General features: G+C 41.5%; 1 protein-coding gene across 1 annotated transcript in view; it reads right to left on the bottom strand.

Annotated features, from left to right (window-relative positions):
• Window positions 1–18,263, bottom strand: part of Smurf2 (SMAD specific E3 ubiquitin protein ligase 2) — a 112,432-nt gene that overhangs the window by 39,264 nt on the left and 54,905 nt on the right. The window contains exons 4-6 of the mRNA XM_028865206.2: window positions 16,304–16,437; window positions 7,491–7,556; window positions 3,901–3,985 (exon numbers count right to left, since the gene is read on the bottom strand). Coding sequence (XP_028721039.1) covers window positions 3,901–3,985; window positions 7,491–7,556; window positions 16,304–16,437 — 285 coding nt within the window. The remainder of the gene's footprint in view (window positions 1–3,900; window positions 3,986–7,490; window positions 7,557–16,303; window positions 16,438–18,263) is intronic.

Here is an 18,263-nt window from a genome sequence, read left to right as displayed (position 1 = left end):
ATCTACACAGAAAAATTTTTTAAAAGCTAACAATCTATAAAGTTAATTTTACTAATTAAAAATGTGTACATTTGCCAGGCTGTGGTGGTGCACACCTTTAATCCCAGCACTTGGAAGGCAGAGGCAGGCTGATCGTTATGAGTTCGAGGCTAGTCTGTTCCACAGAGCAGGTTCCAGGACAGCCAGGGCTACAGAGAAACCCTGACTGGGGGTGGGGCTGGGGGAGAGTGACAAAACACTGTACATTTACTTATTGTGTGTGCACAGCTACATGAATATGTGTGGGAGTGCATGTGCCACAACACAGGTATGCAGGTCTGAGGGCAACTAAGGAAGCTGTTCTCCCCCACCCCCACCCCCCACCCCCGCCGTGCCCCCCACCACCACTAGGTGGGTTCTGGGGTGAAGCTCACTGCCAGGCTGGTTGGCAAACACCTTTTCCACCTAAGCCATCTCACTAGTCCTTATACTAATTTTTTAGTTTATTTATTTTTATTTTATTGCTGTTTTGCCTGTATATGTTAGTGTGAGGGTATTGAATCCTGTGAGCTGCCATGTGGGTGCTTGGAATTGAACCCAGGTCTTCTGGAAGCAAAGCCAGTGCTCTTACTGCTGGGCCATCTCTCCAGACCTCCTCCATATTAATTTTTAAATTGATTCTAAGGTTTATTTTTATTTATGTGTAATGTGTCTGTCTATATGTGCACATGTGTGCAGTGCCCAAGAAGACGAGAAGAGGGCATCAGATCACCTGGAGCTGAAGTTACGTGTTGTAAGCTGTCTGACTTGAGTGTTGAGAAATGAATTTGTGTTCTAAGAACAGCTTATGTTCTTAACCACTAACCCATCTCTGCATCAACTGATTTATTCTTTAAGATTTATTTTCATGTATGTACGTTCATCTGTATCTGTGTATGTACATGTGTGTGCAAGTACCCAACGAGGCAAGAGAGAATGTTGGACCCCCTAAAACCAGAGTTACAGGTGGTTGTGAGCCACCCAATGTGTGTACTGGGAACTGACTAGAGTCCTCAGTAAGAGGGACAAGCTCTTTTAACTGGTGAGCGATCTCTCCAGCCCCTACTTGGTGTTTTTTGAGGCAGGGTCTCACTATACAACTCATACTACCTTGGAACTCACTATGTACTCCAAGCTGGTCACAAACTCATGATTCTCCTGCCTCAACTTCCCAATCACTGAGATTAATGGGAATGGGTCACTATTCCTAGAACAATTTTAGGAAATTTTTTTTGTTTGTTTTTTTCGAGACAGGGTTTCTCTGTGTAGCTTTGTGCCTTTCCTGGGACTCACTTGGTAGTCCAGGCTGGCCTCGAACTCACAGAGATCCGCCTTGGCTCTGCCTCCCGAGTACTGGGATTAAAGGCGTGCGCCACCACTGCCCCACTCAATTTTAGGAATTTTTAACAGTTTAAACAAATATGCAAACACCAGAACTTGTATATAAAATGTCTGCCAAATAAGAAAGGCTAGCAAGATGGCTGAGTGGATAAAGGTCCTTGTGTCAAGCAGTAACCTGTATTTGATTTCCAGGATACAGATGGAAGGAAAAGATAACCAATCTCCAAAAGTTGTCTGTTGACCTCCATGTATACACTATAGCTCGCATATACTCACAAAATTAAATAAATATAATACAATTTTAAACAAATAATTTGGGCTCAAAGCCAACCAATTAGCTACATCTACTGTAAGTGGGTACAACTTATAAGTTAGACTTCATTGAAGTTAACTAAAAATACTTTGAAATTTAGAAAAAAATCAGTTGAGTATCAGAATTCGTATAAAAAATGGAGAATATGAAAAAGTTCATGGTCTTGGAAAAAGACTCAGGCACAAGATCCAGCTTCCCTACTTATTTATATGAACTGTGGCAAATGATTTATATATTGATATCCATTTTTTTGTTGTTGTTAAATGAGAATAACAGTAGTAATAACAACAGAAAAGATACAGCTAAGAATATTAAGTACTTGTTTTTTTGTTTTTTGTTTGTTTTGTTCTTGTTTTTTTTTTGAGACACGCTCTCACTATGTAGTTCTGACTGTTCTGAAACTATGTAGACCAGGCTGGCCTCAAACTCAGATCTGTCTGCCTTTGCCTCCTAAGTGCTGGGACTAAAGGCGTGTGCCACTGCACCTGGCTTATTAAGCATTGGTGATATGCAAGATATTGACCTGCTTTATGTGAATGAGTTCATTTAACCCTTGCACCAATTTGTGGGGCATGGCCTCTTATCAACCATCTTGTTAAAATGTAGCAAAGCTCACAAAAGTTAAATAAATTAAGGTCATAATATTAATTAGCAGAAGTATGAGGACTAGAACCCAGTCGATCAAAGACAGTAAACATACACTGCCATTAAGAAATAAATGACATCATGTACATGAATTGTTTGGTACAGTTATCGACAAATACACTTCATAATGTTACAATTACTATTACCCAATTCTCATTTCCTTACCTATAAAAATAAAGCACTATTCTCTGTTGGGGAATATTATTGTAAGGTATGTTACTTTTGTTTATGTTGCATTTGTTTAACTCTGTGAAGCTGTATTACTTTGCCTGTCTAAAACACCTGATGGTCTAATAAATGGCTGAACGGCCAATAGTGAGACAGGAAAGAGAAATAGGCGGGGCTGGCAGGCAGAGAGAATATACAGAAGGAGAAATCTGGGAAAAGAAAATGGAGTAGCCAGAGGAGGAGGAGGACTCCAAAGGCCGGCCACCCAGCTACACAGTTCGCTGACGGAGTAAGAGTAAGATTTACAGAAGAGACCAGGGAAAGCCCAGAGGCAAAAGATAGATGGGATAATTTAAGTTAAGGAAAACTGGCAAGAAACAAGCCAAACTAAGGCCAAGCTAAAGTCTCCATATGTGATTTATTTGGGAGCTGGGTGGCAGGTACCCCAATAGAGCAAAACAACAAACAATAAGGTTGGCACCCCACATTGGATAACAACTGTCTTTTTCTTTAATTGTTGTTGCCTTTTAAGCCATGGCTTTCCAAATCAGCAACTGCAACTCTGATCCCTCAGGCTCTGACCCTTTCAAGAGCTACTAAAGGAACTTAACTAAAGCCAGCAGTGGTCACACACACCTTTAATCCCAGCACTGGGAGGCAGACATCAGTCAGATAGATCTCTGTGAGTTCAAGGCCAGCCTGGGATACAGAGTGAGTTCCGGGAAAGGCGCAAAGAAATCCTACATAGAAAAACCCTGTCTCAAAAAAACCAAAAAAAAAAAAAAAAGGAACTTAACTAAACCTCTGTCCCTCTAAAGAACTCAAGATTCAAAGGTTAGGCGGAATTCTGCTCTTCAGAGAAGCGGACTAGCAAGTAGCTCACCTTCTCTCCTTGCTCACATCCTCCAAAAATCCCTCTTGCTTCTCCTTGCCCCTCCTTAAAAACCCTTCTCCACCTGGCTCCTCCCTACCACTTCCTGACAGCTAGCTGCTGACACAGCCTCCTGACCACAGGTGAATTTTATTTAATCAAACACATCTTTGCATCATTAAACAAATGTTCCAGAGAATAACAATAGTAACACACCTTAAAATAATATTCTACACTATTCAAATGCAATACTTGTATGCCCTGTTTTAGGTAATTAAGAAAAAAATTTCCTTTAAATAAAGAAACTTACAGGAGAGTAATATTTGCCAAGAACTTTCCTTTGTCTCCTTTTCAAAACTCTTTTTAAAATGTTATTTAACACAATTTGTGGCAAGTCCTTCTAATTTTCCGAGAAGAAAAATCTATATTCTGGAACTGACACAGAAACTCCTCAAGTACAGCATCAGCACCAACTCCCTGGTAACAAGCTTGAGGGCAGCAGCACTCCAGCGTTTCTCTAGTGACTCTGATGATGCTCACTTACCCATCTGGTAAATCATTATCAAACAGACGACTACAATCCACAACTTGTCCTCCGGTGCCTATTCGGTCTCTGGACTGAAGGCTTACTATTAAAAAACAAAAACATTATTAAGTCTATCACATCACTTTCCAGTTCTGTCAAGCTACACATCCATCTTAAGCCAAGTGTGGTAGTACTTGTCTGTAATCCCAGCACTCAGAAGGACTAGGCAGGACTGTGAAAGTCTGGCCTGGGCACACAGCAAGTTTAAGGCCAGCCTGCACATAATGAAGAGTCCCTGTCTCAGAAAATCAAAATAACATAAAATGTAGATATTTTGATACTTTAGAATGATTGAGCTGAAGATATAGCTCAATGACAGTGTTCTTGCCTAGCATGAATGAGCCTCTGGGTTCAATTCCCAGCACTGCAAAAACTAAAGTAAAGAGTTTAGAATAAACTCCTTGGTTTCTACTAAAATTTGTAACTTCTTTTCCCATAGATTTTTCTTTTTAGAAGTGATGTTAAAAATTATTGTTTTAACCGGGCAGTGGTGGCATACTCCTTCAATGACAGCACTTGGGAGGTAGAGGCAAGCGGATCTCTGTGAGTTCAAGGCCAGCCTGGTCTACAAAGCGAGTTCCAGGACAGCTAGAGCAGTTACACAGACCTGTCTGGAAAAACCAAATAAACAAAAACCAATATTTTCTATACTCTGTCATGCTTTGGGGGAAGACTCTAGTGCCTTTTCCAAAGTCAGAAATGGGGCAATATAAGATCACTCACTGTAGTTGAAAAGTCTGAAAACACAGTAAGTCAAAACTTCCCATTAATTTGGGTTGTATTCTTGAAAATCTGAACAGTTATAAAAAATACACTGGATCCTGTCAATGAGGAAAACCTTGGGTCACAGGAGTTTTAGCAGCATGTCAGTATGAAATGTAACATAAAATTACTGCTAAGAAGTTAGAAGCAGGGCACACAGGCTCTAAAGTAGGCTCTACCAACTAACTAGTACCTCAACACCTAATTCAGTGCAAGTTTCCATAATCCCAGACTAAATAATAAGGGAGTTAGATTACATGATATCTCTTAAGTTCTTCCTTGTTCTAGCACTCCTTGATTTTATTTTTGGCATCTTCCCAAAAGACAGAAGAGCTACAGCCATATTTGACTATATCCTAACTTTTTATAGCATTAATAAGTTACCATATAAAATATGACATCCAAGAACTCTTCTTTCAAAGAAACACCTCAAAATTCTGCTCTTTAAATTTGGAGACAGACTACTATTTTTTAAGGATTTTTAACAAAAGAATGTATTTATTTTGTATGTATGAGTGTTTTGCTTACATGTATGTATGTGCACCACATGAGGACCTGGTCAGAAGAGAAGGTGAGACCCCCTGGAACTGGAGTAATGGATGGTTTTGAATCACTATGTAGGTGCTGAGAACCAAACCTAGTGGGTCCTCTCAAGAGCAGCAGGTGCTCTGAAGTCACTGAGCCATCTTTCCAGTCTCTTTTGTGGCATTCTTTTTTTTTTTTTTTTTTTTTAAAGATTTACTTATTTATTATGTATACAATGTTCTGTCTACATGTATGCCTGCACACCAGAAGAGGGCACCAGATCTCATTATAGATGGTTGTGAGCCACCATGTGGTTACTGGGAATTGAACTCAGGACCTTTAGAAGAGCAGCTAGTGCTCTTCATCTCTGAGCCATCTCACCAGCCCGTGGCATTCTTATAATAGTGAAAACACAAGGTTTCACTAAGTATAAAAAGTGGCCTTGAATACACTATGGTGTCCAACCTGCCCTCAAACTCACAAAATCCTCTCTCTTCAATCTTTCTAGTGCTGGGATTATAGGCATGAGTTACCACACCTGGGTAAAATTTTAGAAAAAAATAAAAATAATTTCAGAATAGACCTTTTATATTAAGTTTAAAGAAGAGAACTATAACATACTAACTAACTCAGTAAATTTAAACATTTCATTAAAAAATAATGAAGCTGGGTGTGGTGGTGCACAACTTTAATCCCTGCACTTGGGAGGCAGAGGCAGGTGGATCTCTGTGAGTTCAAGGCCAACCTAGTCTGCTGAGTGAATTCCAGGACAGCTAGGACTACACAGAGAGACTGTCTCAAAAAAACAAATAATAATAACAATAAAAATAATGATGATGACAATGATGATCACTAAGTTGGTTAGTTTTCAAACCGAAGAAAAAAAAATAAGTGAAATTTAGAAAATGTTGGGGTTTATTATTTATTTTGTCTTTTTGAGATAGAGTTTCTCTGAGCATCTCTGACTGTCCTACAATTCACTCTGTAGACCTGGCTGGCCTTGAACTCAGAGATCCACCTGCCTCTGCCTCCTGAGTGCTGGGATTAAAGACGTGTACCAACACCAGGCAGGAATACTGTTTTTAAAGACAACAGGGTTTCATGTGGCCCAAGCTGGCCTCAAACTCACTATGTAGCTAAAGAGGACCCTGAACACCTGATCCTCCTGCCTCTACCTCCACAGTGACAGGGTCACATGTATGTACCACTGTGCTTGGGTTGGTTGAATATTTATTTATTTTGGGTAATGAGGGTTTTTTTATGGCAGGATATTTTTATGTTATTTTATTATTTTATATGTATGTGTGTGGACCTGAGTGTATGTATGTATACCAGGTGTATACAGGTGCCTATACAGGCCAGAAGAGGGCATCAAATTCTTTGGAACTTAAGTTACAGGTGTTTGGAAGCTGCCTGATGTGGGTAGTGGGAACCAAACCTGCCTGGGTCTCCTCTGAAAGAGCAGCAAGTGCTCTTAACTGGTGAACCATCTCTCCAGGCCCAGAAGACAAATTCTTGCTACACAGCCCATACTAACCTAAAACATTTTTTTCCCTTTTTACATTACACTTTGTGTTATAACTGTATTTAAGTGTGGTCTATGTGTATGTTTGAGTGTGGGGGTGAGGGTGAGGTGCACACATGGAGACCCAAGGAGGGTATTGTGTGTCTTCCTCCATCACTCTTCACATTATTCCATGAGACAGGGTCTCTTTCTGAACATGGATCTCAAGTTTCCCAGGGCGGCTGGAGGGCAGCAAGCCGCAGAGACCCTCCTGTCTCTGGTCTTCTCCCACTAGAGGTTCAGGCCTTGTTACAAGGGTGCTGGGATCTGAACTCTGTCCTTAAGCTTGCACAGCAAGTGCTAGCTCTTCACCCCTGTACTGTATGTGTATATTTTTAATTAAGTTAGGCTGATCCTGGACCACTGTAGCACCTGACATGATTCATATTTATTTCATGCCAATACAAGGTGTTCAGAGGTATTCAGAAGACAGGGGATGGAGCTCAGTACTGAACTTGCCTACAGTCTATAAAGCCCTGGATTTGAGTCACAGCACCTCACAAAACCTGTACTCAGGAGACAAGGCAGGAGGATGGAAAGTTTAAGGTCAGCTTTGGCTAGACAGCAACTTTGAAGACAGCCTGGGCTACATGAGACTTAGAAATGTAGTCCACATGTCTTAGAAGGAAAAAAAAATATTTAGACCTGTGGCAATTTAAACAAAGCTAAAGCCAAAAGTTTCAAAGCCCACACTTACCCACAATCTGTCCTCGAACTGTATCATTGTCATTTGGCCCCAGTTTGCATAGATCCAACCTCTGATCTATTCAAATAAATAAAAAGTTAGCTGGCATCAGAAATTCTAACATCGATAAGGATACTTAATTTTCATAAACCATTGAAAATTAGACCTGTTTTTTTTAAATAATCATTTCAACTATAAAATGAACGTTTAAAATTCTCTATCTGTAGAGTTAATTTAAACATCACAGCAAGTTTTGACAAATTCAGATTCAAAAACCATGAAGCACTGGTACTCTACATTGGTAAGAAGCAGCTCTCTCCAAAGCTTTCAGATCACTTCCTTTTGAGCCATGGCATACCTCTCAGTGGTTGTTGGTCCTACACAATTTATACCTGAGCCCTGGCTCTCTCATATATAACAGAAGCTACCTAATCATTTTTCAAGGATTAAATCAGATTATTATATAAAACTCTCAGTATAGTACCTGGCATGTCCTGAATAATGTTACCTGTTTTTGTTTTTTTAATATAACCATTCCAAAAGATATACAAAATAAGTATCAGCAAGAAGCCAAGGAGGAAAAAACCTGTAAGCTCTAGGCTTGAGGTAATCATTCCCTGGACAGCCTTTTCAGATGCCTCATCTATAAAGTAAATACAACACTGGCCTGCCCGCAAAGTTAGAAGGCACAATGTTCCCAACAGCACGTTAGCCTGGTTCATAAATTTTAAGTCTTTCGTAAAACAGGAGAGAGTGGTGGGAGGCACCAGGAAAGACATACTGTGCAGCGGCACTCACGTGCAGTTTTATTAAGGGAAGGGAAAGGGGGAGGGGAAGAGAGTGGTAGGATCCTGCGCCGTGTGCTGTGGATATCACTCTATGTAAATAAAACACTGATGGCCAATGACCAGGCAGGAGGTAGGTGGGACAAGGAGAGAGGAGAATTCTGGGAAGCGGAAGGCTGAGGGAGAGAGACTGCAGTCACCGCCAGGAGAAGAGCATGTAGAGACGCCGGTAAGCCACCAGCCACGTGGCAAGCTATAGATTTATAAAAATGGGTTAATTTAAGATAAAAGAACAGTTAGCAAGAAGCCTGCCACGGCCATACAGTTTATAAGTGATATAAGCGTCTGAGTGATTATTTTATAAGTGGATTGTGGGACTGCGGGGCTTGGGGAACCTGGAGAGAAGCCCTCCAGCAACAAATGGCGCCCAACGTGGGGCTCGAGTTTCCACCTTAAACCTGAGAATATTTAATAACCAATTCTAAACAGAGCCAAAACCAGGTTCCTGCTTCTTGTCTCATACGGGCAGCTAGATGTGGCAAAACGCAAGTTTGGACACTGGCGGGTTCCTGGCGGGTGCGTTTGACCCGCAGTATGGTGGAAATGAGGCGTCTGCCAGCGGCAAATTAACCTGTGTGGTAGATTTAGTCTTTACTAGTATTTAAAAAAAAAAAAGAGAGGTTTATGGGCTACACGCTGCTTTGATAAAAGCTTAGACCCACTATTTCTGAGACTTGATGACTCCCAGAACTGGCGGAAAACGTACCACTGCCATGTTGGGAAGCTGAAGTGGGCGGAGCCAGCAGCCACAGCGCCGTTTCAGGCTTACAATGGTACAGTTTAAAGCAATAGGCTCAAGGCTCAAGGTAATATAAAACATAAGCCACATAAAGATGGCTACCACACAGAGAATCTGGATTATGTTCTCTTTGATATTCATAACTAAAAAAAAACATTTGATTACAAAACCTGTTGAGTTATGCCAAAATGTATATTTTAAAGGTACCTTGACTTCAAAATTTAGATATAAGGATATGTTACTTTGGAAAAGAGGTTCTGCTTTTGTTTCCACAGAAAGCCAGAGGTTGTGGACTTGTTCCAGATTAAGATACATCAGGTTTCACCAGCCAAGACCCCCTGAAAGGACTCCGATGACACCATGGCCCAGATGATCCAACATCCAGATCGGTTTCAAGGCAACTGGTTCACACAATACAGCCTCACGGACTACCCCATAGGTCTAAAATCTTCTTTGCGTCCCCATAAGATACAGCGCCTCCCTCCAGCAGGAAGTAGTAAGAGATGCTACGCCCAAATTCCCAAATATACCAAGCTGGCTTTAGAGGTGGAATTGGCTCACTCCCCCTCTAAACCCAGACATATTGCTTTAAAAAAAAATGGTTAAGAGATTCTTGTGTCCCAAATCAGAAGAGCTCTCTGGTGTGGGACAGAGAAAAACCATTATTTTTATTTAAAACAGGTTGATTATAAATGTGATCTCTTTCTAAAAAACAAAAGGGGATATGATATATAGGAGGATATGGAGATGATAAGATAAAAGGGTAGATTAATGAACCTACTTTTAAAGAACAACTTGTTTAAAATGTTTTACATTGGTATAGATTTTAGTTTATGTTTGAAATGTTTTACATTGGTATGAATTTTGGTTCATTGATACAAACTTGAAGTTAATTTTGTTATACTCTCTCTATATGTGTATATGTTTCTATTCTTGTTTGAGGTGTTGTGTTTGTGTAACTCATTTAAAATTGTAATGGATAATTAAAAAATAGATTAATAATTAGTCATCTATGATAATCATATCTGTAGCCATGTTAGTTAAGTCTTCTAGGTATACATAGATATATTTCAGATAGATAGGTAATCTTCAAACACTTCATAGACCTGGAAAATATGGCATTTAAATAACTTAGAATTCTGTTGATGTGAGACACAATTGCTCCTGGCTGCACCAATTGATCCCGAGAGAATGTTGGGCTTCTAAGACATTTCCATTTGGAAGTTTGTCTTTTTGGCACAAAATGGCCTACTGGGCAAAGAACTGCCCTTGCCTTGACGGCTGACAGTACAAATGCAATGCTGTCCTTTCTGGACAAGCGGGACACAAGGAAAGCGACCACTGTACTCTGCCAAGACAGGGTAAGATGGTCTCTCAGAATTCCTGCTTCTGAAAATGGTCTGTCAGATACTCTAGGCCTGTAGCCAATTTAAATGCACCAACAATGCTGAAACACATCAGGTGACTGTCCAGGCTGCCAGCTGTCTTGGTCTACTCTTGCAAGATTCCCGAAGTTGCTTACATCCGTCTACCATTTCTCAGGTACCATTATGTTCCTTCTCAGGTCTTTGATGTGGTTGAAGGCTAGATAGTCGTAATTTCCTCAGTTATGATAAAAGATAAGTTAGCTATAAAACCTTAAACTCACAAATATAAGATAGATAGGACATCTTCTTTAATATTGTAACTATAATTCTTGCTCGGTAATTGTTTTGTTATATGTAATTTTACCATGTTAAAGTTAAAACCTTCCTTTTTAAAAAAAGAAGAAAGGGGAAGTGCTGTGGATATCACTCTATGTAAATAAAACACTGATGGCCAATGACCAGGCAGGAGGTAGGTGGGACAAGGAGAGAGGAGAATTCTGGGAAGCGGAAGGCTGAGGGAGAGAGACTGCAGTCACCGCCAGGAGAAGAGCATGTAGAGACGCCGGTAAGCCACCAGCCATGTGGCAAGCTATAGATTTATAAAAATGGGTTAATTTAAGATAAAAGAACAGTTAGCAAGAAGCCTGCCACGGCCATACAGTTTATAAGTGATATAAGCGTCTGAGTGATTATTTTATAAGTGGATTGTGGGACTGCGGGGCTTGGGGAACCTGGAGAGAAGCCCTCCAGCAACAGCCGTGTCCCCCCCACAAGTGCAACTGGTGAGTCCCTTCCCCCAGCTCTGCAGCCTGACCTATTTTCTTCGCATCAGACCTCCCAGGGGGGTCTTCGGGCTGCGCTGGCAAGGACACGTTCTATCTTGACCAATTATAGGATGCTGTTGGACCACCGAGTGGTCCACATGCTACGTACGCTCCCAGCCCTTACTCATACTCTGAGGACAGTTGGTAACTTGTGCTGATTCATAGATCCTTCCTCTACCTCTGGGACACTTGAGACAGGATCCCAGTTTGTTATTTTAATTTTTTATTTTTCTCTCTCGGCTGCAGCCATGGGACAAATGGGCAGATACCAGTAAATTTGGCAGATACCAGTAAATTTGGCCATTTAATAACTTCGTGAGAACTTCTGCCAGAGAACAGGCAAATGAAAAGAGTTACTTTATCCTCAAGCTTTCTGCTAAAGCTCTGAACCCTTTTCCCTCCCCATTTCTGATGTTTTCTCTGCCACGTGCAACCACTTCTGTCTATCTGACTTCTACTTTCCAGTATTGGACAAACATCAAGGAAAAAAAAATTCAAGACACGGAGTAAAATCTGTCCCTTGTTCCCCAGACCTCCCTGACTAAAACTTAAGCATCTGGAGAACAAGGCTCCTGACCCCACAGAGGAAAGTGTCATCTGTGGCATTCAAGGTGTACCAGGGAACAGATAAAAAGCCCGAGAACAAAATTGCCAAGTACTGACACACAATGGCCCCTGGAGGCCGCCAGGTCCCTGTTTCAAGTGTGGGAAAGACGGCCATTGGGCCCGGGGCTAGCACCACCGCCCCATGGGGGGCACCAGTGGGACCTTGTCAAAATGTTGTCAAAAGGGTCACTGGTCAGCTGACTGTCCTAATGCACCTAGCGGCATAGGAACGCCAGATAAAGACTACCCTCTGGCTAACTTTGTAGGCTTGGCTTTCAGTGAGGACTGAAGCTGCCCTGGTCCTCCTGCCCCAGTCAATCCCATCTCACACAGGGAACCCAGAAAGCAGCATGGAAGTGATCTGTTTCTTTCCTTCTGGACACCGGAGCCACTGACCCAGTCCTGGGAGTTTTGGGATGTCACCACTCCTCGTTTCCCTATTGTCGGGGTAGGGAGGTAGCCTTACCCACCTCACCAGGTTTAATTGCACTTTCAGGGTTACTTAATGGGAAAAGATTTCCAGCTAAGGTAGGAGCTTTCATTTCATTGCTCTCTCCATGTGCCTCGCTCCAGACCTGTCACAGTGCTTCTCCTCCTCGTGCAAGAAAGTAGTTCTCCTGCACCACAAGCTTTTCTCTTCCCAGCTTCTCTTCTAACTCACTGTCAGCTAATGGTACAGGACCACCACAGAACTGGACTCCAGAGATCATCAAGTAAGAAACTGTAATAGCTAAAAGGTATTTACACCCCCAGACCCAAAAATGTCTGGGCTCTGCAAAAACAGACTTTAATATAAACATCTATTACTGTTAAATGCTCTCAAAAATTGGTCACCTGTCTCCTGGATGCTAAACTAGTAAAGGAAACAGGTGCCTTAAACAATTTGTCTCTGATAAAGCTTAACATGTTCCAATCTCTGTCTCTCCCATTAACACTAACCAATACAAGCAGAGTACTAAACACTACAAATGGTCACTAATTTCCTCATGGCTGCTTCTTAACATGTTCAAAATTTTCCCCAAGTTCCAGAAACCAGCTTAAATCCATCTGGACAGGTCGGATCTACTTCAGGCTTTTTCTGTCTCACCAGCATCCTTTCAGACACAAAAGCAGCCAGAGTGCCAAGCCAAGAGGAATGGACGGCTCCAGGGCAGCAGGACAGCCCACCATCCCAAAACACCTGTCTACCTCAGAAGACTCCCCCTTCCCTAGGGCCAACAGATGCCTAAGTCAGCTGGAAGCAGTTTTTCCGGGAGAAACGACACCCCTATTCCTATTTACTTGTTTTTTATAATAAGCAAAAGTCTGGAATGTTAGGATCCTGCTCTCACTCTTCCAGGTCTAACGTCATGAGGGGGCGAGGATGACTGTGTACTGCTGTGGGGTCATGCAGACTCCACCTTAAAAAGCTGGCCAGGACCCCCAGCCCTATCTCCCCGTGTTTCCTCTCTGTCCCCTTCACCAGGCCTGGCTCCTCCCTCCTATCCTCTCTTCTTTCTAATAAAGCCCATTGTAACTCTGGTAGCCATGGCCCATGACTTTTTCGCCTACCAACCAGGGCTGTTCATCCTTTCAGAGAGAAAGCAGGTGGGGGCTGAGGAGAGAAGGAGAGGAGAAACAGAAAGGGGAAGGAGCAGACAACCTCCTGGGAAGAGAGGAAAGAAGAGAGGAAGGGAGAGGGAAAGAGAGAGAGAGGAAGAGGGAAGAATGGAGGTGCAGACAGGACATCCTGGGAAGAGGAGAGACAGAGGGGGGGACTGGGAGAGAGGAAAGGGGAGAGGGGGAAGGGAGAGAGGGAGACAGGGAGAGAGAGGGAGAAGGGAAGAAGGGAGGAGGAGGGAGCAGGAGGGAGAAGGGGTTGGGATTTTCTCTTAAAGGGGACTTTATGGTAGGAATGATGTTGTCAGGGCGCTGGGTGGGCCAAGGCACTGCCCGCTTACTGGCCAGTCAGGCCAAGGGGCAGATCTGAATGCTAACAAAGTCTTCCGGCTTAACTGGACAGTGTAACAGTTTGCATCCACATAGAGAACTTTGTCAACCCAGCACTTCTCTCCTATTGCTCATTACCCTGCCAACCTGGGAGCTAAGATTTTCTCAGTTACTTAATAGCTTGAGTTCCTCTGATTCAGAACCTGCAACTCAGTCATCTCCCTCTTCTCTCACAGGCCAATATTTATACATCTCATTGGAACACATTAACATTTAAAAAAATCATCTCTTAATACATCTAGCATTCAAAACTAAACTTACAGTGGTTTTGTTAACTAATTTCCTTAGATAAAATTCATTTGAGTTTCTTTATTAGCTCAGGCATCCTAGATAGTAACTGGTAATTTTTTTTGCATTATATAGAAAAATTCTATAGAAACATACAAACAAAACATCTACTGAAAAGGGTATTTCCAACTATGTCTTAATGGAAAGACACCCTTGTCAGGTCCAAAAGGAACCAGACAAAAGGCTAACTGTGGTGCCTATTAGCATACCAATGCACATGCTGGCCTCCAGGCTCTCTCAACACCGCAAATACCTGTTTACAGACTCTCCTCAGCTCTTCGAACCACACCCCTTATCCTAAACTTCTCAGCTCATGGGATTCCCTTCCCCCAGCTTCTCCTTCCTACACAACTGCCATTTTAGCCCTAGGCCCTCTTGGTGCTCTTTCTCTCTTTTGTCTTCCTCTCTTAGAGTCCTCCACGATTGCCTGCCAACTCCTCTTCCCCGCTCATGGTCTACACTGCTAGGCATGTTTAGTCTCCTACTTTCCCTCCCTGATCTGGACTCTTCCAGATGCCTCTGGCTGTGCTCTCCCTCATATCTACAATAAAAACTTCCCCCTCAACCATACCTTAGGAGTGGCCATGTCCTCACTTTATACAACCCCTACAAAAGACTCTTTGTCACTGGGTTACATGAAATAGATATGGTAAGTCAATTTATCAATACACTGTAGAAATAATTTCTAATATCTTTGTTTTCTAATATGCAGGATGGTGAGCAACAGATGATAGTCAAGTAGTTAACTATTGGATTCTCAGAATGGCTTTTAAACTTTTATCACAGTAGTTTTATACACTCTACCTTTTTATCTACTAATAATTGTTCTTTAATTGCCACCTGACTGCTTCCAATCACCTAAATAAAAATCCTCACTCCATTTCAAAAACTCACCAAAACTAGGTGCTTAAAAAAAAAAAATTAAAGGCATGTATATTGACACCTTTCTTTCTAACCTTCTGGATATCAATCACTTCTCTCTCTTTTTTATTACTAAACTTGTTCTTTTACAACTGCATATATGTACGTGATATATTCTGGTCACTTTCCTATTTCCTACTCACCTCTACATCCCTCCACCTCTCTTCACTACAAAGCCAATTTGCCAACTCTGTGGCTTTGTTTTGCTTTGTTGTTTTTTAAAAGTATCTCACATAGTTTAACTAAGGCTGTCTGTTAACTCCAAATTTGTAGCTAACCATGAGAACCTGGTGAGTTCACCAGTGTACATAACTGAGTACTTACTATACTTCTTCCTTCTCTCCAAGGATCTGTTAGCTGCCAAAGAGACTCATGGTTGGCCCCATGAGTCTCCACAGCTGAATGTCAGAAGTGCTAGACCTCTGTGGCCCCAGTGCCAGCACACACAGCTGTTGTGGTTCATGGCCACTGTGCCAGGCTGTGCTCAACAGCTGGCATTTTGGAGCCCCTCCCCTGTCCTGTGCCTCATACATTTATTCTCGCCCTCTTCCTCAACGTTTCCTGAGTCTTAAAGAGATGGTGCAATTCCTGGTCTAAAGGTCAGGACTCAACGTCCTTTGTTCTCAGTATTCTGTGCTGCCATGGGTCTTTCCATTTAGCTCCATTTATGCAGGAAAGGGTTCTTGGTTTAAGGATAAGAGCCGCCTTCATCTGGTCTGAGACAAGCCCCAACTATCTATCACTTCAGAATAACACAAATTCACTGGAAGCTAAGCATCATCTCTGATTCACCTTACAATGTTTCATTTTTGAAAAAAAAATATTACATTTAAGTACTTATCTAGTGTGGGTTGGAGAAGAAAGAGAAAAGGAAGAGGGAGGGAGGAGATAGGGAGAGGGAGAGGGAGGGAGAAGACAGGGAGAGGGAGAGAGAGAGAGAGGGGGAGGGAGGGAGGAGATAGGGAGAGGGAGAGAAAGAGAGAGGGGAGGGAGAAAGAAAAAGAGAAGAGAGAAAGAGCAAGAGAAAGAGCAAGAGAAAGAGCAAGAGCGAGCTATCAGCCTTGGTGGTTGGTACCCACCAAACCATTTTGCCAGCCCCAAATGTTTCAATTACTGTGTCCATTAAATAAATATAGACCAGGAATTTTTATCAGTATGTCAGATATATATGGGAACTTAAGTTTTTGGACACTTACTACATAAAAGTTCCCACAGACATTTTCTAATTAAAAAAAGAATTACTCACAACCAGTGTCTTTGAGGCGGTTGATGGCATTGGAAAGAAGGCGGACACAACCGAGAAAGCCAGCCCCTTGCTTCTTATGGATCTTCTTATGATTCCACACACTGATGGTGACTGAGTCAGACTTTCCGATATACCTGAAGGACAAAGCAGCTACATGAATGACCTGCTAGTTCTAAGTAGTATAACACTGAACTTTTTAGTATCTTGAAGTTGTAAGTATATTTCAGAATGCAGCCAAAAGAAGCAAACTGTCTTGAATTCAATCAATCCAAAGTACTAAACTTAATTTTAAAAATATTTAAAATAATTTTTAATATAATCCCTTTTTTTTTTTCAATCTCAGGTTGGGCAACTTTTTTTTTTTTTTTTTTTTTTTTTTTAGAAAAAGGTTATTTTAGGGTTTGGGAATGTCACTCAGATGTAGAGAGAGCACTCGCCTAGCAAGTGCAACACCCAGGGTTTGATTCCCAGCACAGCCAAAAGAAAAAAAGAAAAGAACATAAAAATTAGTAGCTACTATTTCATAGCACTAAGGCATTTTATAATGATTATTTATGAGGTTAAAAATCCTAAGAGAGCTTTTATCACCGTCCCATTTTAGATATATTTTCATCATTAACTTAGATACTTAGTTCACCTTCAAGAGGCACTGTCAAGGCTGATAGACCAAAAATCTGACCTACCTGTTAGATTTTTAAATGCTGCAGAACAAAAGCTGTTTGTAACGCTTTTCCCCTGCTTCTTTCCTATATGCAGGCCTTGAGCGAGCAGGACTCTTGTAGGTTTCACTTCACTGCCTGCAGACAAGCAGAGCAGGGAAAAGCGTTACTGTTCTTGTCTGTGCATATGCCTGCAAGTATGTAAAAGCTTTATAACGGCCAATTATTAATATGGCATCAAGTCATGCAAAAACATGGTTAATAACGTGTGAGTAGAACCTAACTTTCTTTCAGTGATTCTAAGAGGTCAAATTTTTGGTCCAGCAACCTTGATCTTACACTATCATTCAATAAAATAAAAACAAGGAACATGGAAGATTCACTTGAGCCTTGGATCCAGTTGTGTCTAAAGAATGCATTCCTGAAACTTTTATCACGCAAGTCCTTTGCTTTTGTTGTTATTGTTTTGAGGGATAGGCTCATGCAGCCCAGCCTGGCCTTAAACTATGTGGACTAGGATGACCTTGAATTTCTGATCTTGCTTTGACCTTTCCAGTGCTGGGATTACAGGCATGTGTCACCACAACCAATTTTATGTAGTGCTGGGGATCAAACCCAGGGCTTCATGCATGCTTGGCAAGTATTCTACCAACTAGGTTACATTCCCAGGCCTTTGTTTTGTTGTTGATGGTTAGCCCAGGCTAGCCTTTAACCTGCCTGCCTCTCAAGTGGTAGATTACAGGTGTGGGCCATCAAACCTGGCTCTAAAATTAAGCTAATTTGTATTGGGTCTATTCTTTACAATGAGATATTCTAAACTATCATTTAGTATGCATGTATCAATTTTCAAATACATCTACCAGATATATACTGGTATGTAACTACTGCATGTTATATCACATAGCAACAAGTAACACTCAAAACCAAGCATTTAAAAAATTATCAATGTTTCCTAACTGGCTTGCAGCTATTCTAACAGATTGACTCCTGAGGCCTCGGGATAGCCCACTACTGGCCTAAGGAACTCTACTTGGTACAATACACTACCATATTCTTTATGCATACCATGATACAAATATATCTGAAATTCTAAACTATAATAATTTCCTAAGTACAGGCCTTCTGAAAATAACTGAATTACTAAAAATAACTGTAAGCACTTAAGTTTTACAAGTCAAAAGCATTCTGTCAGAATCTTTCAGGGTCAGAAACTAATTATAAATTGCACTTAGGCAGTGTCTGCCTTCATTTTAAGGAAAACTCGTGTCATTTAATACACATGGCTAGAAGAAAAATGACTT

Source organism: Peromyscus leucopus, chromosome 8b (genome assembly GCF_004664715.2).
Source record: "Peromyscus leucopus breed LL Stock chromosome 8b, UCI_PerLeu_2.1, whole genome shotgun sequence".
NCBI lineage: Eukaryota > Metazoa > Chordata > Mammalia > Rodentia > Cricetidae > Peromyscus > Peromyscus leucopus.
Note: the sequence above shows the minus strand (reverse complement) of the source record. Positions and strands in the feature narration are given on the sequence as shown.